This window comes from Aphelocoma coerulescens, chromosome 2 (assembly GCF_041296385.1).
Source record: "Aphelocoma coerulescens isolate FSJ_1873_10779 chromosome 2, UR_Acoe_1.0, whole genome shotgun sequence".
NCBI classification, from domain to species: Eukaryota; Metazoa; Chordata; class Aves; order Passeriformes; family Corvidae; genus Aphelocoma; species Aphelocoma coerulescens.
This window is the reverse complement of record NC_091015.1, coordinates 159,376,635-159,397,072: the sequence shown is the minus strand read 5'-3', so window position 1 is coordinate 159,397,072 and position 20,438 is coordinate 159,376,635. Positions and strand designations below refer to the sequence as shown.

General features: G+C 37.7%; 1 protein-coding gene across 1 annotated transcript in view; it reads left to right on the top strand.

The window, feature by feature from the left end:
• ADCY8 (adenylate cyclase 8) overlaps positions 1-20,438 on the top strand; it is a 122,164-nt gene that overhangs the window by 58,339 nt on the left and 43,387 nt on the right. Inside the window, 3 exon segments of the mRNA XM_069005492.1 lie at positions 5,003-5,130; positions 15,381-15,539; positions 19,552-19,822. Coding sequence (XP_068861593.1) covers positions 5,003-5,130; positions 15,381-15,539; positions 19,552-19,822 — 558 coding nt within the window.

The window sequence follows — 20,438 nt, the reverse complement described above, 5'->3', positions numbered from 1 at the left end:
TTAACATGAGCTGGCAAGGCAAATTGCTCATCAGATGCAACAATCATAGCAGTTTTCTTCTACGGTATATCAAGGAACAAAGCTGTTGATATATTAGAAAACTCACTCAGCAACGTACCTCAATTCCTTCTGCAGCATAAGAGAACCCAAACCCATTTTTTCTGGCAGCACAGAGAAGTTCTAACCACCCCAAAAGAGATTTTTCTAAAGAAAAAACCCCATTCCTTATATGGTGTGCTAAAATATGTAGAAAGTGTTTAACATAGGACCATATTTATGTACTCCCTAGCTCAGGCAAATGAAAGACTGTCACATTTTCCCTTTTAAAAAAAATTAAAATTTATTTTATTTTATGTATAAAAATTAGAAAGAATCCTTGTAACTGTGTCCCATATTTGGACTCCTTTTTTGCCTACATGACCAGGCTTAGGAACTCCCCTCCATCTGGCTCTCTCAAGGCCCCAGCTCTCTTTTCCAAAGTGACAGAGCTGCAATAGAAGAAATTTGGATGGATCTCTCTCACCAACCCACCCTAAAACAGACTGCTGATTAAGAGCTTTGGCCTAGACCCGATTCATGCTGAGAAATGAGGTTTATCCAGGTTTCCTCTACCTTTGGCACATGTTTCAGGAACTGAGCTATTGTACACAAAGGCCAAGTCCCTGCCTCCTCCCACTCCAGCTGCCTTTTAAAAGAAGACTTATGTGTATGACTTCTCTGTGTTCTGTAGTTCAGTTGCAGCAATTTTTCATCCCCAATGTTCTAAACTTTTAGCTTGAAATTATAAAAATTGCAAAAAAATTTGACTTTTCTGTGGTCTGTTTGCTAGCCTATGGGGTTCCCTTCAAAACTAGGTGAAATGATTAATTCACCACAGGCAGAATTGAAAAAGTGGCGTAGCTTATAAAACAAAATCACTTTTTTCCCCATGTCAGAAATTTAGCCGAAGGAAACCAGAAATATTAATGAAGTCTATGACTGTGTCTTTCAGTAACTTGATATTTGAGCAACTCATTTCTGCAGCTCCACCTTATGCCAATTTGCTTTGCTTCCTTTCCAGTCACTAGGGGTATATTTAATAAGCTCAAACATAAATCATTCACCACATACAAGGTAATTATTTATGAAAAATCTGCATATTTTCTTTTTCTCTGGATTTAGGTGAATTGGAAAAAGGTTTCTTGTCAATTTCCACTGAATTAATCTAGAATTATTATTAAAAATAGTTGGGTGTTTGAGTCTGCTCAATATCCCCAGGAAAAACTGTGATTTAAATTGATCTTGGCAGAATCAGGCCCCTTAATCTTCCACTTGATGCAAAAGAAAAGCTGCAAATAAGGGGAGAAAAGAGCCCCTATTTGTGACATGCTGAGAATTTAATTGATCCCTTCAGTAAATGCTATTAATGAATGAGTATTGGAAGGGGTGTGAGGCTGATGGATACTGATGCAAATGTCTGTATAATATCATTCATTTACATGTCCAAGGACAACTTCTAGAATTGCATATGAAAAAGGAAAGAGGAATAGAATAAATTAAAGAGGAGATAATTGCCTCACAACAGTATAAGGATTAACACTGTGGTGAAAAATATTTCCTGTATCAAAGTTCCTGTATGACAATTTTCTCTGATTTAAATAATTTACTCATTTTACAGTTTCTTCATACATATTTAGATTTTTCATTCATTATCATTTAATATCAACTTGCTACTCTTAGATACCATTGCAGTGAGATGATTTTAGGAAGTGGGCTTGAGCTCTACAGTGTGAGGAAAATCTTGATTGCTACTAATATAATTTTATACCACTGAAAAGTGGGCAGGCCCTTACAAAACTCAGTCTCTGATTTAAAACTGTAGCATGGCTGCCCACATTATTCATGAATCTAACCCTAATGCTCTCATACAACCAGTCTGACAAAGCCTCCAGTCTAAATTGTAGATGTGATTAAACTACGGAGTTATCTGAGGGAATCTCATGAGACCAGACAGCTCTCCTCTGCCAAAGGCAGATACCATCACCCCTCTGTTCTTCCTGAGAATTATCTTCCTCTAGATGAAATATTTCCAGTGATAAAAAGCCCACAGTTTACTTTTGAAATGAGTATGATGGGAATAATTAGGGAAGAATAACAAATGTAAAAGCAATGTAGTCAGGCTGTAACACAGATTGCATTTAACAGTCATAATAATTTGATTAACAGGAAAAAAAATAGGAAGACAAGGAGTCATTTAAAAGCTCCCTGTGGCTTCTTGTGCCAGTAGAGACACCTTGCCTGGCCCCTGCAATGCTCCACAGGGCATAAATCTTATGTCATGTTTGTTAGTCCTGTGTGGGTGTTTCACAGACCCAGGTGTCTTACAGATTCATGGTGAGTTTAGGTACAGACAGCTGAACTGAAGCCCAGCCAACTGCTTTAGCTGTGAGCCGAATTTGTCCCCAGGCCCCTCTGACTGCATTGCCTGGCTCTCCTTGGGCTGCAGGGGCAAGCTCCACTGCTAGCTGGCATAGGGACACCTGACCCAGTCATCTCCACTTGGATATCACACTCCGCAGATGACTTCCTGAGCTTTGGCAAATGAGTCAGGTGGCATCACGTGACAAGAAAAAGAAAACATTCATGACTAGTTGAATGGATTTCCTCTGTCACACACATGCACTCACATTTGCATATATCAGACCCTCATTATCAGGCCTTGTCATGCATTAAGATTCTTGCTATGAAAAGCACATCACCCTGAAGTTGTTTCATTTGTTCTGAATTTCAGATATACAGCAAGGTGATGTAAGTCTCATCTGAATTAACTGAAATTAGCATTTAACCAGTTTAAATGACCTATTACGAACCAGACAACAGTCTTGTCCTGTTGTAGACTATAGTCTTTAACTGTGCTGAAATTCTCACTTTATAGGGGTTTCCATATCATCAGATAGGTATAATAAATATTGAGTGTAAAAATGCAATTTAAAAACTAAAATATAATAATACTTGAGATATATCTTTCTTCTTTGCTTTCTTCCATTCTTTCTTTCTTTCCTAGAAATTGAATGGTTTTCCTTTTTTTTTTTTCCTCTATTCTACTATGAGATTATTATTTGTAAAGTATATTTGTAATATTCGTAGTGGCTCTGAAGAGTTGAAGTGCTGCCTTTTGATTTATTCCCCCTCAGTCAAACCAATATGACATTATACACTATCCTTTCATTTTCTAGATGTAAAAGCAAACATCACTTAGAGTAAGAAACAATTGAACAGCACCTTTAGAAAAGCCAAAAACTCTAGAATCTGTGGTTTATATCTTCATCTCTTTGCATTTTGTCTAAACGAGGAGCACAGAGAGAAGCTTAAGGAAGCCCACTTACTGTTTGACATGCACTGATTTGTGCCATTGAGTCCTACGTACCTGTCAATTAACTTTTATGTTTCATAGTTTCACTCTATAGTAAAAACATAAATGGGAAGTGTGGTAAAATCAAATCTCTAATTCTTTCCATTGATGGGGAAACTGTATAAAAAAAATGTTTCAGAGGGGTTTAGGATGTACAGTTTCATTTGAAGCCATATGTAAAATGTTCTTGTGTGGGTCTGAAGAGGGGCTGAAAAGAAGGGATTGAGGAAAGAGGAGAGTTACATATGAATTTTGACATTTTAGAAGCCTGAGTTCGCTCTGGAATTTTGTGTGAAACTTGGATAGCAAGGCATTTCACTCTGAAAGGCAGTACTGGTATTAGCTGGAGACTTAAACCAAAGCTTCAAACACAGTCAGTTCCTACTGATGGTTTAAGGAGATTTCAGGGTGAATCAGCTTATTTTGGCCATGTGCCCACAGCAGATTTTACCCTCACTGGTATGCTTAAGGCTTCAGCTGACTTCACAAAAAAGCTTTGGGTACAAGTATGTAAGTTCCCTGTGCCACTCCAGGATTGTGAAAGGCTTATCTGATGCTGACCACAAAGCTTCATTCTTCCTAAGCAAAACTTTGAATGGGACCCATACTCAATCCCTGGGAGAACCAGCATTCACATTTGCTCCTAGATCCTACTTAAATTTTTCCTTTTAATGGTCTGTTACTGGAGCCTTTACTGATTGATTATTAACACTAGACTCAGTATTTCTACTACTCTCCATCATAACAACACTTCCTTCACGCAGCTTGTAATGTTCCCTGGTCCTGTGAATTGATTACCTCCTGTGAGGGCCCAACCAGCAGAATACATGGGGCAAATTTACAGGTAATCTTGGTCTCACATGCTGGGCTGGGAACTGCAATAGTTTCACCAACTCAGGTATTTCTTCTCACGAGAAAAGGATCTTCTAAAACAATGATCAAGTCACAAAATAATATTCTGTTTCAGTAGGTAATGATACCGTTAATATGTAATTTTGAAATTAAACTCCCTATTTGCTCTTAGGGTAAAGGATGTCTCTAGCTGGATGCCAAAGAAACATCATTCCACCCCAGCATGAGCCTGATGCAAGACACCTTTGACATCCTTGACATGCAGATACTTGATCAGTTCCTATAGCTGTTGGGAATACTCGAGTGTGACTGTGGAAACTTTAGGTGGGAAGGAATTATCAGTGGGAGGAAAGAGGTTTTTCATTTATTTCCAGTGTAAAAATGGGGCAGGAAAGGATGCCCTGGAGGAACATAGCCTAAATTGGGTTATTCATTATCTCAGCTGGCGTTTCTGAATCCTTGGCCTGTGTTCCACCTAGCTCTGATGAAACCTTTCTTCCCATCAGCAAGGACGTTTCTAATTACCATAAAAGAAAAATCACTATACCGTTTTTTGCAGCAAAAGTAAAGGACTTTATTTCAAAAGTGATATAAATTACAATTTTACTAATGTCAAGAAGGAAACATCCAGAAACAAGATGGGGGGTTATTTGTTTTTGGTTTTTTTTACGGTAATTTTTCAACCATTTTTACTTTCACCTTAAAATTATGAAAAAACAATGCAAATATTTTCTTTCTCTTTGATACATTTGTGTGTAGGAACATCATTGTCTCAGAATAAAGATCCTGGGGGATTGTTACTACTGTGTGTCAGGGCTCCCAGAACCTCGCCAGGACCATGCACACTGCTGTGTTGAAATGGGACTCAGCATGATCAAAACTATCAGGTAATGCCTTTTTTTCCCCCGATTCACTGTTTCTGCCAGTGTCCTGAACTTCTTTATGGAGAATGCTATTACTAGACAAGTAATTCTTATGTTGGTTCAGAAATCTCAGCATTATCACTGTGAAAAGAACAGGACTTTTTTGATCCATGTAATGCATGGGAACGGTTGCTAAATGATTTTATCAACCTGTGCTACTGCAGAGATGTAACACAATAGCTGTGTGTACAACTGAGAGGTATCACAGTTCTTGGCAGTTCTCACTTTGTACTGTTGTCATTTTCAAGAGGAGATTGAAGAGGAGGAATCTGAATTTCTTCCTATAATCCCTTTAATAAAATTAAATAACAATATAAACACAAAATAGACAGCTTTGGCTATCCTTTAGCTTGGAAACTAGCTCATAGACAAACTCCTAAGTACTGAGATTTGCCAGATGAACTAATTTTACCTGCTAAATTAGGTTGTTGCTCAAATCCACAAGCAATGGAAGTGTTTTAATGAAGGAATGTGTTCCCATCACGTAAATATAATTATGTTGCTGATAGATTATTGTATTTGGATGCAATTACAATTAATAATAATCAAGTTTCAGCAGCCTGTGGGTAGAGCTTGTCCAATGAGTTACCATGACACTGGCTGATATGTAATAGTCCTAGAGAGGTTTTGTCCATCTTTTTCATACTTATGGGTTTTTAGTGATATATCAATAAAAAAATTACTGAGGTTCTCATATCCAAATTCTTTTTCTGTTGCTGTTTTCCCTAAAACAGTGCTGCCTAACACGAGCATTCTCCTTTTTTCCTGGATATTTTGCAGTCCAATCTCTTTGTCTGCTTCTTTTCCAGACCTCTTTGCCCCTTTTATCTGGGTCTGTCTCATGACATACATCAGTCAGTTAATGCACACTGCAGCTGCATTACTGAGCTCTTAATAGAGAAAGAATTTGACTAAAATTAATTAATGGAAAATGTAACTGAATAATGATTATGCAACAGTGATATCTAAGAAGGCTGGATTCAATTATCACAGGCTAAATGTTGAACAAAGCAATCAATATTTTGCTTCTGGAATCCCCACAGTGAAAGTGAAACATGAATTAAAGAATACAGAGATAAAAAAAATCTACAAGCATTGTTAAAATTTTTTGGCTACACACATCAAATCTTTTGCATTTCCTTGGTAACACCTGCTGCAGCCAACTCATTGTAAGTGCTTTTTCTGCTAAGAGAGTAAATTTCTTTCCATCTCCTTAACACATGTGGAAGTCTGTAACACCCCATGCCCTTCTATGAACAGGGTCTTGAAGGCAGTAATCCAGAAATGGTGCTCTATTTTCAGTATCTTAAATGACAGTCACTGTCAGTTGGAGCCATGACACCAAAGTCCATCAGGACTTAGGTCATCCATCGCAGATAAATTCAGTTCAGATTACCTCAAATTTATTTGATAATCCCAGTATCTGATTTTCTGTCTATGCAATGATAATGATTCTTCCCCCAGCCTTTTCTTTCAGAGTATAGGAGCTTTATGTTGCTTATCTTAATGTGTGTTTATACAGTTGACAGGGAGTACCAATCCTGCCATGGAATATTAGAAATACCTCTGCCCACATTCCTGACAGAATTTGGAGTTATCTACAGTCTATTAATTAAAAAAGTAGATATCTCTCACAGTTAAGATGAAAAAAAATTCCCTCTTTAGAAAAAGTGAGTTTTTTATCACATTGGTCCCCACCGAATTTTACCATATTTTAAATGTGATGGAAATGGTATTTTAATGATTAGAAAATTTTTTATCTTCATCTGAAGATTTCAGAAAACAATTTTTTTTATGTCTAAAATAATAGGGAGATGATTCAAGATATGAGAAACCATCATTCAGATTTGACAGCTGCATTGAAGTTATACAGACAAGCATTTCTCTCCACTGACAGGAGAGAACACGTGGTTGGTAACGTTGCACCGATCAGCACAACCCTACTAGTGAGGCAGCACCCAAAAACCCCCATGATCTCAGGAAACAATTGCTGAATGTTCCTTCTATTGTCCTTGATGACTGCATGGTCAAAGGGAATAGAACAAGAATGTCAAATCCATTCATTATACAACATGTAAAATAAATCTACATGGAGAGATTTTCTCACAAGGGACTTCTAAGTGTTTTCATACAGCACATATCCATACAGCTGAATTGTTAATTTATTGTTAATTGAGACTCTTCAAATTGATTTTAAGCATGAGTCTTGCAGCTCCACTACTCTTTTTGCAGATGAAAGGAACTGTTCAGAACTCAACAAAATGATCCAACAAAGATCATTATTTTCTCTGTATTTTTTTTTTATATCACCACGCCTTGTTAAAAATCTCATAAAAGAAGCACTATTATTGTTATTCCAATCTGTCTTCTTGTTCTTTGCTCCCTTAACTGTTGAGAACAATTGATGGGCAACCTTTAACCACAGGAAGGTTCCATGGAATCTGGTATTTACTCCAAAGTAAGGCAGTTTTGCTCCACTACATTTGGGCATGAGAAAAAATCTTAACTCCATCTGTGCTGCAAAACCCAAGGACCTGTAAATTCTGTTTAGCTGCAGCTGGAAATATGAATTAAAGTAAAAAAGACAAGCTCTTCATGAGGAGTTCTTTTATTCAGCTGGTTTTCCTATCTTTTCACATGCAGCAAAACTCTCGTGTTTAATTTTATTGTATCAATGCCTGTCTGTACTGACTGTTGATGGAAATGGGATACCAGTGGAATGTTTCATCATCAGATGATAAAGTTTCACTTTTACAATTATCACCCAAGCTAAGTGGCTGTCAGGGATAACACCACCTTCTCAAATGTTCTTATTCCTAAAATCTCTGTGACTGGGAGGAGAGACAAAGGGAGCTTGTGTGAGACTCACTTTCATGGTGCAGTGATGGAAATGCCACACTATACATAACAGTGGAAATTCAAACAAACCTTTGTGCTGGTATATTTGTTTGGTAAATCAAGGAGTCCTGAGTTGTTTCATTTGCTGGATCATTTCCCACTAAAATACCATCTGAAAGAGTAACTATTATGACAGAATAAATGGTCCCAGCATGCAATATAGGCTAAACTCCAGAAATTAAATAACAGCTTGTCTTCATTAAAAGTCTGTAATTAAGTACTAATATTAAGGCAAATTCATGAGAGAGGGAAAAAAAAGGAAATCTAAAAAAATCCAAACAAAACCCACAGCCAAAAATACCTGATTGCCCTGGCAGGTTTCCTGCTTTTAGCATGAAAAAAAACTGCTTTTAACATCATCTGTTGAGTATTAACAAAAATCATGAAGTGATCGATGCTTGTTAAAGAAGTTACTCAGGCAGTAAAAGAGCCACTAATTGCTTTCATATTCCATTATTAATAAATTATTTAACTATGTAATTATATAATAACATCATTCATCCAGTTCTGGATTCCTTCCACAGATTATTTCTCCTATGATGTACAAGGCTCTGCCTATGATGCAATGAGCTCCAATTCACAGAAGAGAGAATGTTGTCACAAACCCAAAAAATAAGGCTTACCTTCATTTCTGTGTGGTGGTAGAAAGGGATATTGTGACATATTCACAAGTTCAGCCAGAACTTTTTAGATAGTTGTAAGATTGATTAGGTTTCACACTGAAACTTGATTATATCCTCACCTCCATATGTCCATTTGAGCCACTGACTGAATGGACAGAGCACCAGGACAGTTTGTCTTTCCCTGTTTTTGCTGTTGGATGATGATATGAACTAAAGCAGGTAGAGATTAATGGGTTCATGTACTTCTGAGACCCCTTTCCTTTGAATGCGCCACCAAACACAATCAAGGCCATATTGGAAAATGTGTATATATATAGATATGTAAGTATGTATGTATGTATATAATTATATCGATTTTTATAATACAATTTTCAAATGAAAAAGCAGACTTCTAATAATACTGTGCGTAGTTCCTTGTACTACATTATTTTCCTGCCTCTCAGAGCAGATTGACATAAGAAACAGGAATGCAGCAGTATTTCCTCTGCCCATGGAGCCACGTCTCGGTTTTTGAGACAAAACTTCAGGAGGAAACACTCCAGAGTGAGTGTCTCCTCCGAAGGGAAAAGGGCTTACCCTCTTCCTCTGTCAATGAGACAAATGGGTCACAAGAACTGAAAGTGGGAAAAAGAAACCAAACTGTTTATTAACACACAAACAAAACAGGGTAGATCAGGATTAAAAAAAACCCCTCAAAATACAACAAATTCCCGGAGAGGGAACAGACATGCGGGCTTGGACCAGCCGGGGCCACCCTCCACAGGCTCCCTGGACCAGCGAGGAGGGAAGGGAGGCAGTGAGGCAAGGGGAAGAAAAGGAAAAAAAGAACAAGGAAAAAACCACCAGAACCTTTTCCCAGCTAGCTGGAACACACAGGAAGCCCAGAAAAGCAGCACAGTGCTCCCAGCGCACTCCCTGCCGAGCCCCGCCGAGCCCCCAAGCCCCCGAGCCGCTGGGCTGAGCCGCTGAACCGCCCCGCACTCGGGTCCTGCGGCTCCGGCCCCGCCCCCGGGTCCCTCTTACAGGCACCGCGTCCTTGGGCATTGAGCGCACGGTTAAGGAATGAAGCAGCTTCATAACATCACCGCAGGACACTACAGTATCTACCTGAACTCAGAGCAAGTCACGTTAGTGATAGGTCTGGCAATATGAAACTTCTCCAGATAATAGTTTCTGCTGACATTAGATTTCAGTTCTAACTCCAAGGTAAATGTGAGGAATGAGACAACTCTTTGTAGAAATTAAAACAATTTATTAAAACAGAAAAATTGAAAAATTGCAAAAACTAACAAAATATAAAAATTTTGGATCCAAGTGGCTCAAAAGGTATGCCCCAGGAGCGCAGGGATTTAGGAGCTTTAGGCTTAAGACAGCTCTGAACCTCAGGTAGAGAAAAAAATAAACTTGCAGTTTAGGCTGGTCAAAAAGAAATCTATTTCTAAAAGCCCCTAGAAAGGGGTAGGTTTCTCCAGCACTGCCTTAGCAAGCTGGAGGGGAAGGGAGAGAGACATGTGTCTTTCTTTTTCTTTCTTTTATAGCTTTTGCTCCGCCCACAGTCCGCCCACAGCCCACCCCTTTGGTTCAAGGTGATTGGTGCTCTCCCTTTGACAGACCATCTCCATCCACCAATGGCTCCTCCTGGTCAGAGGGGTGATATTAGTTGAGATAAGGGTCATGTGCTTATGGGGGGCTGGGCTGTTTGTTGCAACTGGGGTTTTTTAAAATCTGCCTTGAAACCAAGATACAAGTAAAACATAAAAATACATCTGACACATCTTCAAACACTTGTAAAGGTATACAGTAAACACAGGAAGACCATAAAAACTTGATTAGTGTACCTGGACTGATGGATTGATTTTAACATTCAATTTAAAAATATTAAGCTCAAATTAATTAAAGCACTTAATATGCAAAGACCAAGCACAAATAGGGATTTCATGTATGACATAAACTCATCCAGGTGCTTTTTTAAACAGGATCCTTGGGAAAATATCTATGTTAAATTGTAAACTCAACCTATGTAAAGTTCATCTGTGAAGTGTTACAGATCATAAGTCAAATTACCTGTGCTGTATTATTCAAACTTTTCAGTAGTTTAGTGTATCTTGTTACCTAGCTTTTAAAAAAGAATGGATATCTCCTTCACAAGCATGACAGTTCCCAGAGTCATACTGAAAAGGTCACTTACCTCACTTCATCTACTACACTTTCATGTCAGCACCAAAAAGCATTTGCATTATGTTAGGAAAATTCCATAATTCTCTTGAGTCCAACCAAAACGTTCTCTATATAACTGAACCTTACAATCAAAGGACAGTTCAGTTAGCAGAGGACACCAGGAGATCACTTGTCCATCCTTCTGCTCACAGCAGATTCAGCTAAGACCCTTACTTACTTCAACCAGAATACACAGAATTTCTTAATTCACCTGCATGAGGATGATAATGACTATATTTTGATGGGTAAATTGAACAACCCCAGAGAATTTTAGCTGTCGCTAAAAGTGGAACAGGCTGGCCAGCTCCATTCTTCTGAAGTCTTTTTGCTTCCAAAACCAGGCAGTTGCATTCAAATTACCTACTAGAAATGGTCTTCATCACATGCAAACTGTTGAACCTGGAACAGGTTGTGAGAGGGCTTTGTGAGAATGACAAAATGGGGTTGTTTTAAATATCTCAAAGCATAGACAGAACCTTGCACAGTTGAACTGGTCAGCACAAAAGCAGCCAGTGTGTCACTCTCAATCTGCAAAGCCTGAATTCCAGGGCATTCAGATTTTTGACAGCTACAGAAAAGGTTGAAAAGCGAATTTCTGACTTTTAGCTCACCTTCTCATGCAAATAGGAAAGGTTTCAATTAACACCACAAACATCAAATACCCATCAAGGAATGCTGACCAGAAGGTAATGCCAAGGTCCAATTAAAATCATTGATTTTTTTTATCTCTGGCTAGACTGAAATGAGATGAATGGCAACAGTAGCATCAGTCACAGTTACCTCATCCTGGATAAGATATCAAAGCAATTGTGAGGTAAAGAGGGCTGCTTTATAGATCATCAATAATTAATCTTCTAAAATGCACTTTGTCAATGTATCTGCAGAGAGCCTGTGGAGTATTTGACGAAAACAAATTTTCTAATTAGAAGTTTCACTAATAGTTGAATAAATTTAAGAGAGAGAATAATTAAAAGATGTGGAACACCTGAGCTTATGCAAAATTGACTGTCTTAATTTTTTTATCTCTACATTTTTTATGTAGTACATGATATTATTTAACGAAGTTTTTTTCTGAATAAGTTAGAACTACCACAGTTGATGAAGGTGATCTAATCTTTGTTATTTCAGGCTTTGTTTTTCCTATGCCTGTATATAAGCAAGACCTCCTAAAGTATGTGGTTGTCTCGCTGCTAGGGAGTTGGATTTGACCATGATTAAGTCCTCTTTTTTACATAATTCAGAAATCTTTTTCATCCCGCATCACTCCCAATTTTAAAGAAAAAAAAAAAATTATAATTCCATGGCTTTTTACACACTAACAAATCACCTCCCTTTTAAACTTTTTAGTCTTTGCAAAGAAATTTGTAAATAAATTGAACATTTTTTTTTCTTTTTTCAATTTAATATCTCACAACTAAAATTTTGTGAAAACTAATGTTTCTACAACAGGTTCTCAACACTTTTGCTTTCAATCTTGTGTTGCAAATAATAAAGTAATTTGAATGAGACTAGATCACTTTTGTGCTTTGATTCCTGTCCTGGACAGGCCTGTTTAAATATATCTCAGACTGTCTGTGACTTCATGTGATCAGGTCCCCTCCTGCAATTGCCTTCCCACCAATCAACATAGGAGCACATTGCTGTGCATGACAAGAGGAGGATGCAAAGACAGAGCCCTGCATGTGCACCAGCACTGCAGCAGAGAAAGAAAATGTCCCTCAGCCAAAGGGTGTGGGCAGGAAGCCAAATCCATTCTGTCTGCTGATGAAGAGCTGAGATCAAATATCACCTGAGCAGCACATAAAGAGTTGCTGGGAGACTGTGAAAGACAACAGATAAGGCAAGGGGGATAGGACCTTGATTAGTGTCTGCAGCACACTGCAGGAGATGGTGTGGACAGCACAGCTGTGTGAGGTTTTGGACAAATGCAGAAGTCCTATGTGGCTGATTGAGGATGCCAAAGCCTTCTCTGGCCATCAGCACATTTTTATCACAAATGAAAAGTTAAATCAAGCAATCCTTAGTGAACACTCTGGAAATAGAGGGGCACAGTTTCTCAGTTGCACCATCATTTGTACCTGGTCTCTCCAGCGAAACCTGTGTGTGTTAGTTCTCGTATCAGGTACAAATACAAGACCACAATTTACAGTATTTAAAATGAATAGAATAGAATAGAATAGAATAGAATAGAATAGAATAGAATAGAATAGAATAGAATAGAATAGAATAGCAGACTGTTTTATTTGGAAGGGGCCTACAGTGACCATCTAGTCCAAGTGCCTGCCGATTCCAGTGTCACCAAAAGTTAAAGCATGTTAAGGGTATTGTCCAAATGCCTCTTGATCATGGGCTTGGGGCATCAACCACCTCTCTAGAGATCCTGTTTCATTGTTTGGCCACAGTCTTGGTAAAGAAATATTTCCTAGTGTCCAAGCTGAACCTCCACTGATGTAGCTTTGAGTTATTCCCATGCATCCTGACACTGGATCCCAGGGAGAACAGCTCAGCACCTCCCTTTCCCCTTCCCCTCCTCAGGAAGCTGTTAGAGAGCTGCCAGGTCGCACCTCAGCCTCCTCTTCTCTAAACTAGATAAACCTGGAGCAGGACATGACAGTCAAATAGAAATGAAATTGGAAAAATAGCATGTGTGTCTATGTATGTATAGAGAAAGATTACAAAAATATAGGTTATTAAAACATTTTATTAAACTCAAGGTCCTCTTATTGAGTACATTTTTCAATGAAAAGATTTTTACTCAATTATTCTTCTAGATACAATTATCTTTTATTTCAAGATAAGGAAATCAGACATAAAATGAGAAATAATTATCTGAACAAAAGAAAAAGGCAGACTGGGGAAACAATCCTGTGTGACAATTCCTCTGACAGTTATGAGTGTCAGTTTAGGTTTTTTTGTAACTTATAAAAATTATTCAAAATAAATTAAAATCACAGTGGTCTCACTTCTATTATCTGCTCTCACAGCACGTAAAGTACTTCAGTGTTGAGGAGTTGTTGCATATCCCATCTTCCAGAGAAAGGTGATTGCTTGTTTAATTTTGGTATTTCAAGCTTTCTTGCTTGAAAAGCAATGAAGAAATTTGTATATGAAAACTATAAACTCTAAGTATAAGAACACAGACAAATGGATTCTCAAAGCTTCTTTTTTATTATTTTATGATTAACTATTTAAAGCCTCTTTCTCTTAAATATCTGAATTATGTTGGTTTCCTGATGTGACAAACAGGTCTTGTAGGCAAACTACTGCACTGAGACTTACCACATGCCTGCTTTCCTCCAAGTTTTCATAATACGCGGGAAAGGGATATAAAGATTAATTTCTTATTTTCAATTCTTCACGTTTTTATACAATTAGTTTCTCTCCACTTTAGAACTCTTTTTCTTTCCCCCTTACAAACTGAGCTGATGCTGGGTTGCAACAATGAAAGCTCAAGTGTTGAATGCAGTGAGCAATTTACCCTTTTGTCCTCTAGAGAGTATCTGTCAAGTATCTGAGGCATCTGAGGCAACGGTAGTTAACTTCAGAGTTGTGAAATAGAGTTGTTTATTCTTTGCCTGCTCTGTGGTGTGATCTTGCTGTGCTTCTATTGACTTCAGTGACTGTAGAGCTGAGGCCCTTTACAGAGACACAGCAGGTTTGTAGACCACCAGTAGCAATGTGCTTTTCCTATCCTGAGCACACAATTTAAAGATTAATGAATACAAGCTTTAATACTATTTCTGGTGCAAACACTTATTGTCACACAAACAGAACTGGAAAAGCAGTCTCTTAACAAATATGCTCATATGTGTTTGAGAGGTGAAATGGTCTTCACCATTACACAGAATGGACAAAACTGATTTTAAACTCACACAGAGTTTGTTATTTGTCATAACAGAGCAAATGGTGTGCTGGCCAAATCTAATGAAAATAATTAATCATTTGACAGTAAGTAACTGTGGAAAATCCCAGTCAATAAAATAATATTTTTGAAAAACTTAAAATTATTCAAAAAAGGCAGTAGAATATAAAAGAATACACAGGTTTGATGAAAATAGTTCCTGTTTCTGAACTGTCCATGCAGTTTCTGATTGTTCCATACTGTTCCAACAGTTGCATACCATTCCTGAAATGTATTTTATAATTCCAAGTTAAGCACTCAATAAGTCCAACAAAATACTTTCACTCAGACACCTTTTCCCCTCTCTTTCTCTTTCTATCTGATTGGAATAATAAGTGTGCCACTGAACCATGCAGGCAATTAAGTGTTTAATGATAACCTAGCTTTTAGAGTAATTTTATCACTACCTGTACCTTTGATACTTAGAAAGTTCTCTCTTCATTTTACAGGCTAGACTGCACTTTACAGCTAATTGACATCGTGTTTTACATCACACCCTTTTCAAAAAGATATGGAAAAGCGTGGCATATATTTTATAAGTCTGGTATTTTTTCTTTATGTGTTTTGTTTAACAGATATGTCAGATCAAGAACAAAGCATGACATTGACATGAGAATAGGGATTCATTCCGGATCGGTTCTGTGCGGAGTGCTGGGCCTGCGGAAGTGGCAGTTTGATGTCTGGTCATGGGACGTGGATATTGCAAACAAACTCGAGTCAGGTGGAATTCCTGGGTAAGGCAGTGTGTATTTCCCACAGTCAGAAAACGTTGCCAGCACGTTACACTGTGAACCTTGCCAACAGATTAACTGTCTTACGTTATTTCATCAGCTGTGACCTGTTTTTTGCTATTTTGCAGTTGGCAAGGGTTAGTGAGACTATGGTCAAAAAGGGTAGAAATGGTCAGCTTGCAGAGACATTTGAAAAGACAAGACAAAAATATTTATTTTGTTTTGTCAGCCTTGATTTTCTGAGAAAGATCAATTTTTGTTTTCAGCCCATATAGTCCTCAGAGGTAAACCAAATTTCCCAGTTAGGTGTTGACAATTAATGAGATTTTCCAGGCTACATTCTCTCACCTTTTCCATTCAAATGCTATCATGAGGTACAAAGCTATAATTTCTTTTATTTCCTAATGCACAAAATGTGGGAAGAGTTATGTGTTCATAGGTCAATATGCTAATAACAAGTTGTTATGAACAGCAGGCTCTCTAGGAAGTCTTTTAAGTAATTTGATGCTTCAGTAGATGTTTTGAGATATTTATCTCAACCTGTCTATATGTGAAAATGTATGGTTTTCCATTAAGCTGCCTAGTTTTTTTAATATGTATCTGATGTGGCTGATTCACCTGAAAGCTGAATATTATTTCTGCCTGATATGACCTATATATCATGTTGGTTTGGAAGCTGCAAATCCTAAATTTGAATCAACAGTAGTGATTGCAGGAATCTTCTGTTCACTTTCCATTCCACCTTCCATTGACAAAAGATGTATGAAAGATCACCTATACAATTCCATTTTTAGCTATGGGATTTAGAAGTAATAGCAGCAGACATCTTTATGTGGAAAAAAAGTCTAAGTGGTGCTGTCACCTTGAGTGACAGAGATTTTAAGTCATCAAAACTGAGTCATGTGCTGTACTCCCTACAAACACATCAGGATCTGTCAGAGCTGTCATGTTCCCAGGAAGTTGGAAGGAAAAGTGCTTCATATATTGCAAATGCAGGCCCCTTCCACAGTTCTACATAGTAAACCTTTATTCTAATGTGTATTCTTGGAATTAGCAGAAAATGAAACTCTGCATGCTCTGAGAACAACTTCTGTACTCTTCATATGTCACCCATGTATAAAATTTCAGAAAAAAATTTCATTGCCTGCTGCTTATCCCATGTGATACTCCCAGATGACTAAGATGATGCTTTGTTACCATGAGCAAATTGATCACTCAAGTTTCACCATCCACACCTGAAAAAAGCAGAGTCTATTGCTGTTAATGTGTGCAAGTCATACAGCTATTAGTTGTACAGAATAACCCAGAAAATGCACAGCCTTGCTGTAGAAAAAATGCCTGGCAGGTTTTCAGTCTGTCAGAGCAGAGTGATTTCCTGGCTAGCAGTGTGCCAGTAGAACAAAGCCTGTATGTGACAGCAATGAACCAAGTCCCTCAGAATAGTGATTTACATCAGAGTTTCCTAGTGTGCAGAGCAGATTTAATAGAGCAGTTAAGTTGATTTCAGCCTCTCCTTACTCCTCCCTGCCACCAGCATTCAAATCCCCCTACTTGTAATACCGAGGTCATTCCCATCCCTAGAGCAGCTTCGTCAGGAAAGCTGCCCTGGGATTGTGAGCAGTCCTGCTCTCACCATGTGAAACAAGAGCAAAGATGAACTGCACCATTTTCCTGAGGGCATAGAGGAGGGAGGCAGCTGAGGATGGGGAACATCCTTTCACCCACTCTGACAGCAGCAAAAAAGGGGCTCAGCTCTTCCACTCAATGCCTGCACGTCCCCCTGAGGCCCCATGAGCATGGGTGATGCAGGGAGAGATTGCACCTGACAGAAGGAGCATACCAACAGCCCAGCTGCCATGAGAGAAGTCAATTAGGAGCACTGAGAAAAAAATGGTAATTTCCAGTTTTCTGAGAGTAAAAAATGTGTCCACAACACCTGAGAAGGAAACCATGTAACATCCTACAGTGTTATTTCAGTGACATTCTTCTGCCATGATCCCATTTTCTAATAGTCTTTACTTAGTGTGTGGAGGTATTAATATCCAGTAGTGAATTGCATAAAACCTACATAATAATTAATTTTCAATTATGTCTCCATGACAGGTATCATCTAACACTGTGGGCCTGATATGCTTTCAAGAGTAGGTCAGGAAACACATTTTTGATTTCAATACTCAGGTTCCCAAGGTACTATATTTGTATAAAATTAAAAGATATCTCTCCACATTTTAAGTTTTTTTAAGCAAGCAGTACAAAAGATGAAGCCAGAAAATACTTTTAATCTGCCAACTATTTATTAATATTTGGCCCATTTAAGGATATTACATTAATAGCTATCTCCATACTCTGCTTAAAGCTGTTATCATATCCATCACAAAATCCTTATTTCAGGGCTTTATTACACAATCTTCCCAAATTATACTACTTGAATCTAAACACAGAGATAGTCACCTTGGCAACTGGTGTATCACTTTCTTTTTCTTTCTTTTTGTTTTTCTTTAGTTTTAGGTTAGTACTTTACTTAAATCACTTTAGCCTATTTGGATTTCTTAGAGCTAGGAAATGCATCATCTTTCTGAGAGGTCACATGCTTTGCTGTTTAAGTCCGGACCAAAATTGCTTATATTTGAGAAACATTTTTATGGGTTTTATCATGAATTTTACTGATTTTTGACTGCAAAATACTACTAATCTCTGTGATCATTATACCAGCATGACTTCAGAAAGCTGTACAAAACCTGGGAAAAAGAAGGGAAGCTGAGGCAGCTTAAAAAATGGCTCAGATACAAATTTTTTATCTTTTAATTAGATGCTGATATTTAATGCTCCACATAGACAGTTTGTGCCAAGTTCTGATACTCCTGGGTACTTCACACTGCTTAATGCTTAATGCAACTAGCATTTATTTTCTGGAAATGCATACACATCATATATGCACTTATAGTCTTGTATTCCATCAAAATATTATGCAATTCAACATTCTATTGGCATCCTTTGAGTTCCAGAAGGAAGTTGCCAAAGGGCTATGCAAGGACCATTTCCTTCACAGGAGGAAGCCAAATTCCCTGAGAAAAGCACCTCAGCGTGTCATCAAGATCAAGAATTTTAGCTCACTCTGAATTTTAGGAATCTGTATGCAAGTCTGTCTTTCAGAAAGTGACATACACCCAAAGTTTAAAAAATTAGCTGGTTTAAAGAGTCACTACAACTATTTGCTTGGGTTAGATAAATGCCTAATGAACAACTCTTGCTGCATTCATGATGTGGCATTGTACAGTGCAGCATGGCTGACCATGTTGACGTGTTCTAGAGGTGTCTGCAATTTACCCTACATGTAGAAACTTGAACATTTCTTAAAAATAGTTTGGTTGGAAGACAACAAAATGCCTATCATACTATTGCAAAATTTGAGCTCTTTTCTATGTAATCTCTTAAATTCAGCTTCAGCCAAAGCTTATTGAACTCATTGCTTAGTCTTAATAGAAATTATTACCTCACTTGCCTTTGCACAGTTCCCCTATTTCCCTACTGTGAAATTAATGGCACAATAAGACCATTAATTTCAAATGTCTAAGCTACCTCAGGAAACTGAAGGAAATCAAAGCCTTCATATGACCTGCTCTAATGCCTACCGTTTATTTTTCTCTCAATATATTTCCCTGAAGTACAATTTTTTTTCACTCAGAATAGCATTTTACTCAGGAAGGTCTCCCATTAAACTATTAACTGAGCAAAGGTTTCAGATGTGAATGTCAAAGTGTTTTTCCTATGACAGAACTTTGTGCATTAATGACATCTTATTGATGTAAACATATCTTGAGAGTACTTGATCACAAATAAAGCTCATGTTTTTGAATACACTATTTAATTTTCATCATTTGCAGTAGAAAACTTTCTCTTTATCCATGATATTAAACAATATGCAGAGTTCAAAAGCTCCTTTGAAGCTATTTATACTAGAGCACTAGTATACTAGAAAAATTGGTATTTACTACTACTTATTTCACTTATGCAGGAGGATTCACATCTCCAAAGCCACTCTGGACTGCCTGAATGGGGATTATAAAGTTGAAGAAGGGCACGGCAAAGAGCGCAACGAATTCCTGAGGAAACATAACATTGAGACTTACTTGATTAAACAACCTGAGGAGAGTCTGTTGACTTTACCTGAAGATATTGTGAAAGAGGCTGTCAGCTCCTCTGACAGGAGAAACAGTGGAGCTACATTTACCGAAGGATCCTGGAGCCCTGAACTTCCATTTGATAACATAGTGGGAAAACAAAACGTAAGTCAAACTTCCTTTAATGTCATCGAGTATGAATGCATGATTGAGTGCATTTCAATAATGGAGGCCTCAGAGGAGACAAATTCATCTTAACCTTTATTCTAACATGTACTGTAACAGTAGAGGATTGAACAAATGTTTTCAAGGCAAAACCCCCATGTATCCAAACTGGGAAAATGCCAGTGAACCAGAGATTTTGGGTTCATTGTTTTTTTTTTTTTTCTTTTCCTTTTTCCCAACTGAAATTAAATACTACACGGCTTAGTTTTAATTGAACCACTCCACGCAGAAGTAATTAGAAATAATCTAATGTCACTAAACTAGCTGGAACATTCTAGTCAGAGAGTATATCTCATTGAATAGTTTTACTGCAGTGCCATAAAATTAAAGGGTTGAGAGAAAGGACATTTTGCCAGAGGAAAAAGTATAAAGTAGCTTATTGATATACAAGGGAAGGAAGAAAAAATAAGCACCTTGTGAAATAAGGTTGTGCATTTTTCACTTTTTTTAACAAAAAATATTAAAAACCCATACTCTAGGACATAATTAAGGTTCACTAGCAGATGAGTTAGATTCTAAAGACATCTGTAGCTCAATAGAAATATGAGATAATAGC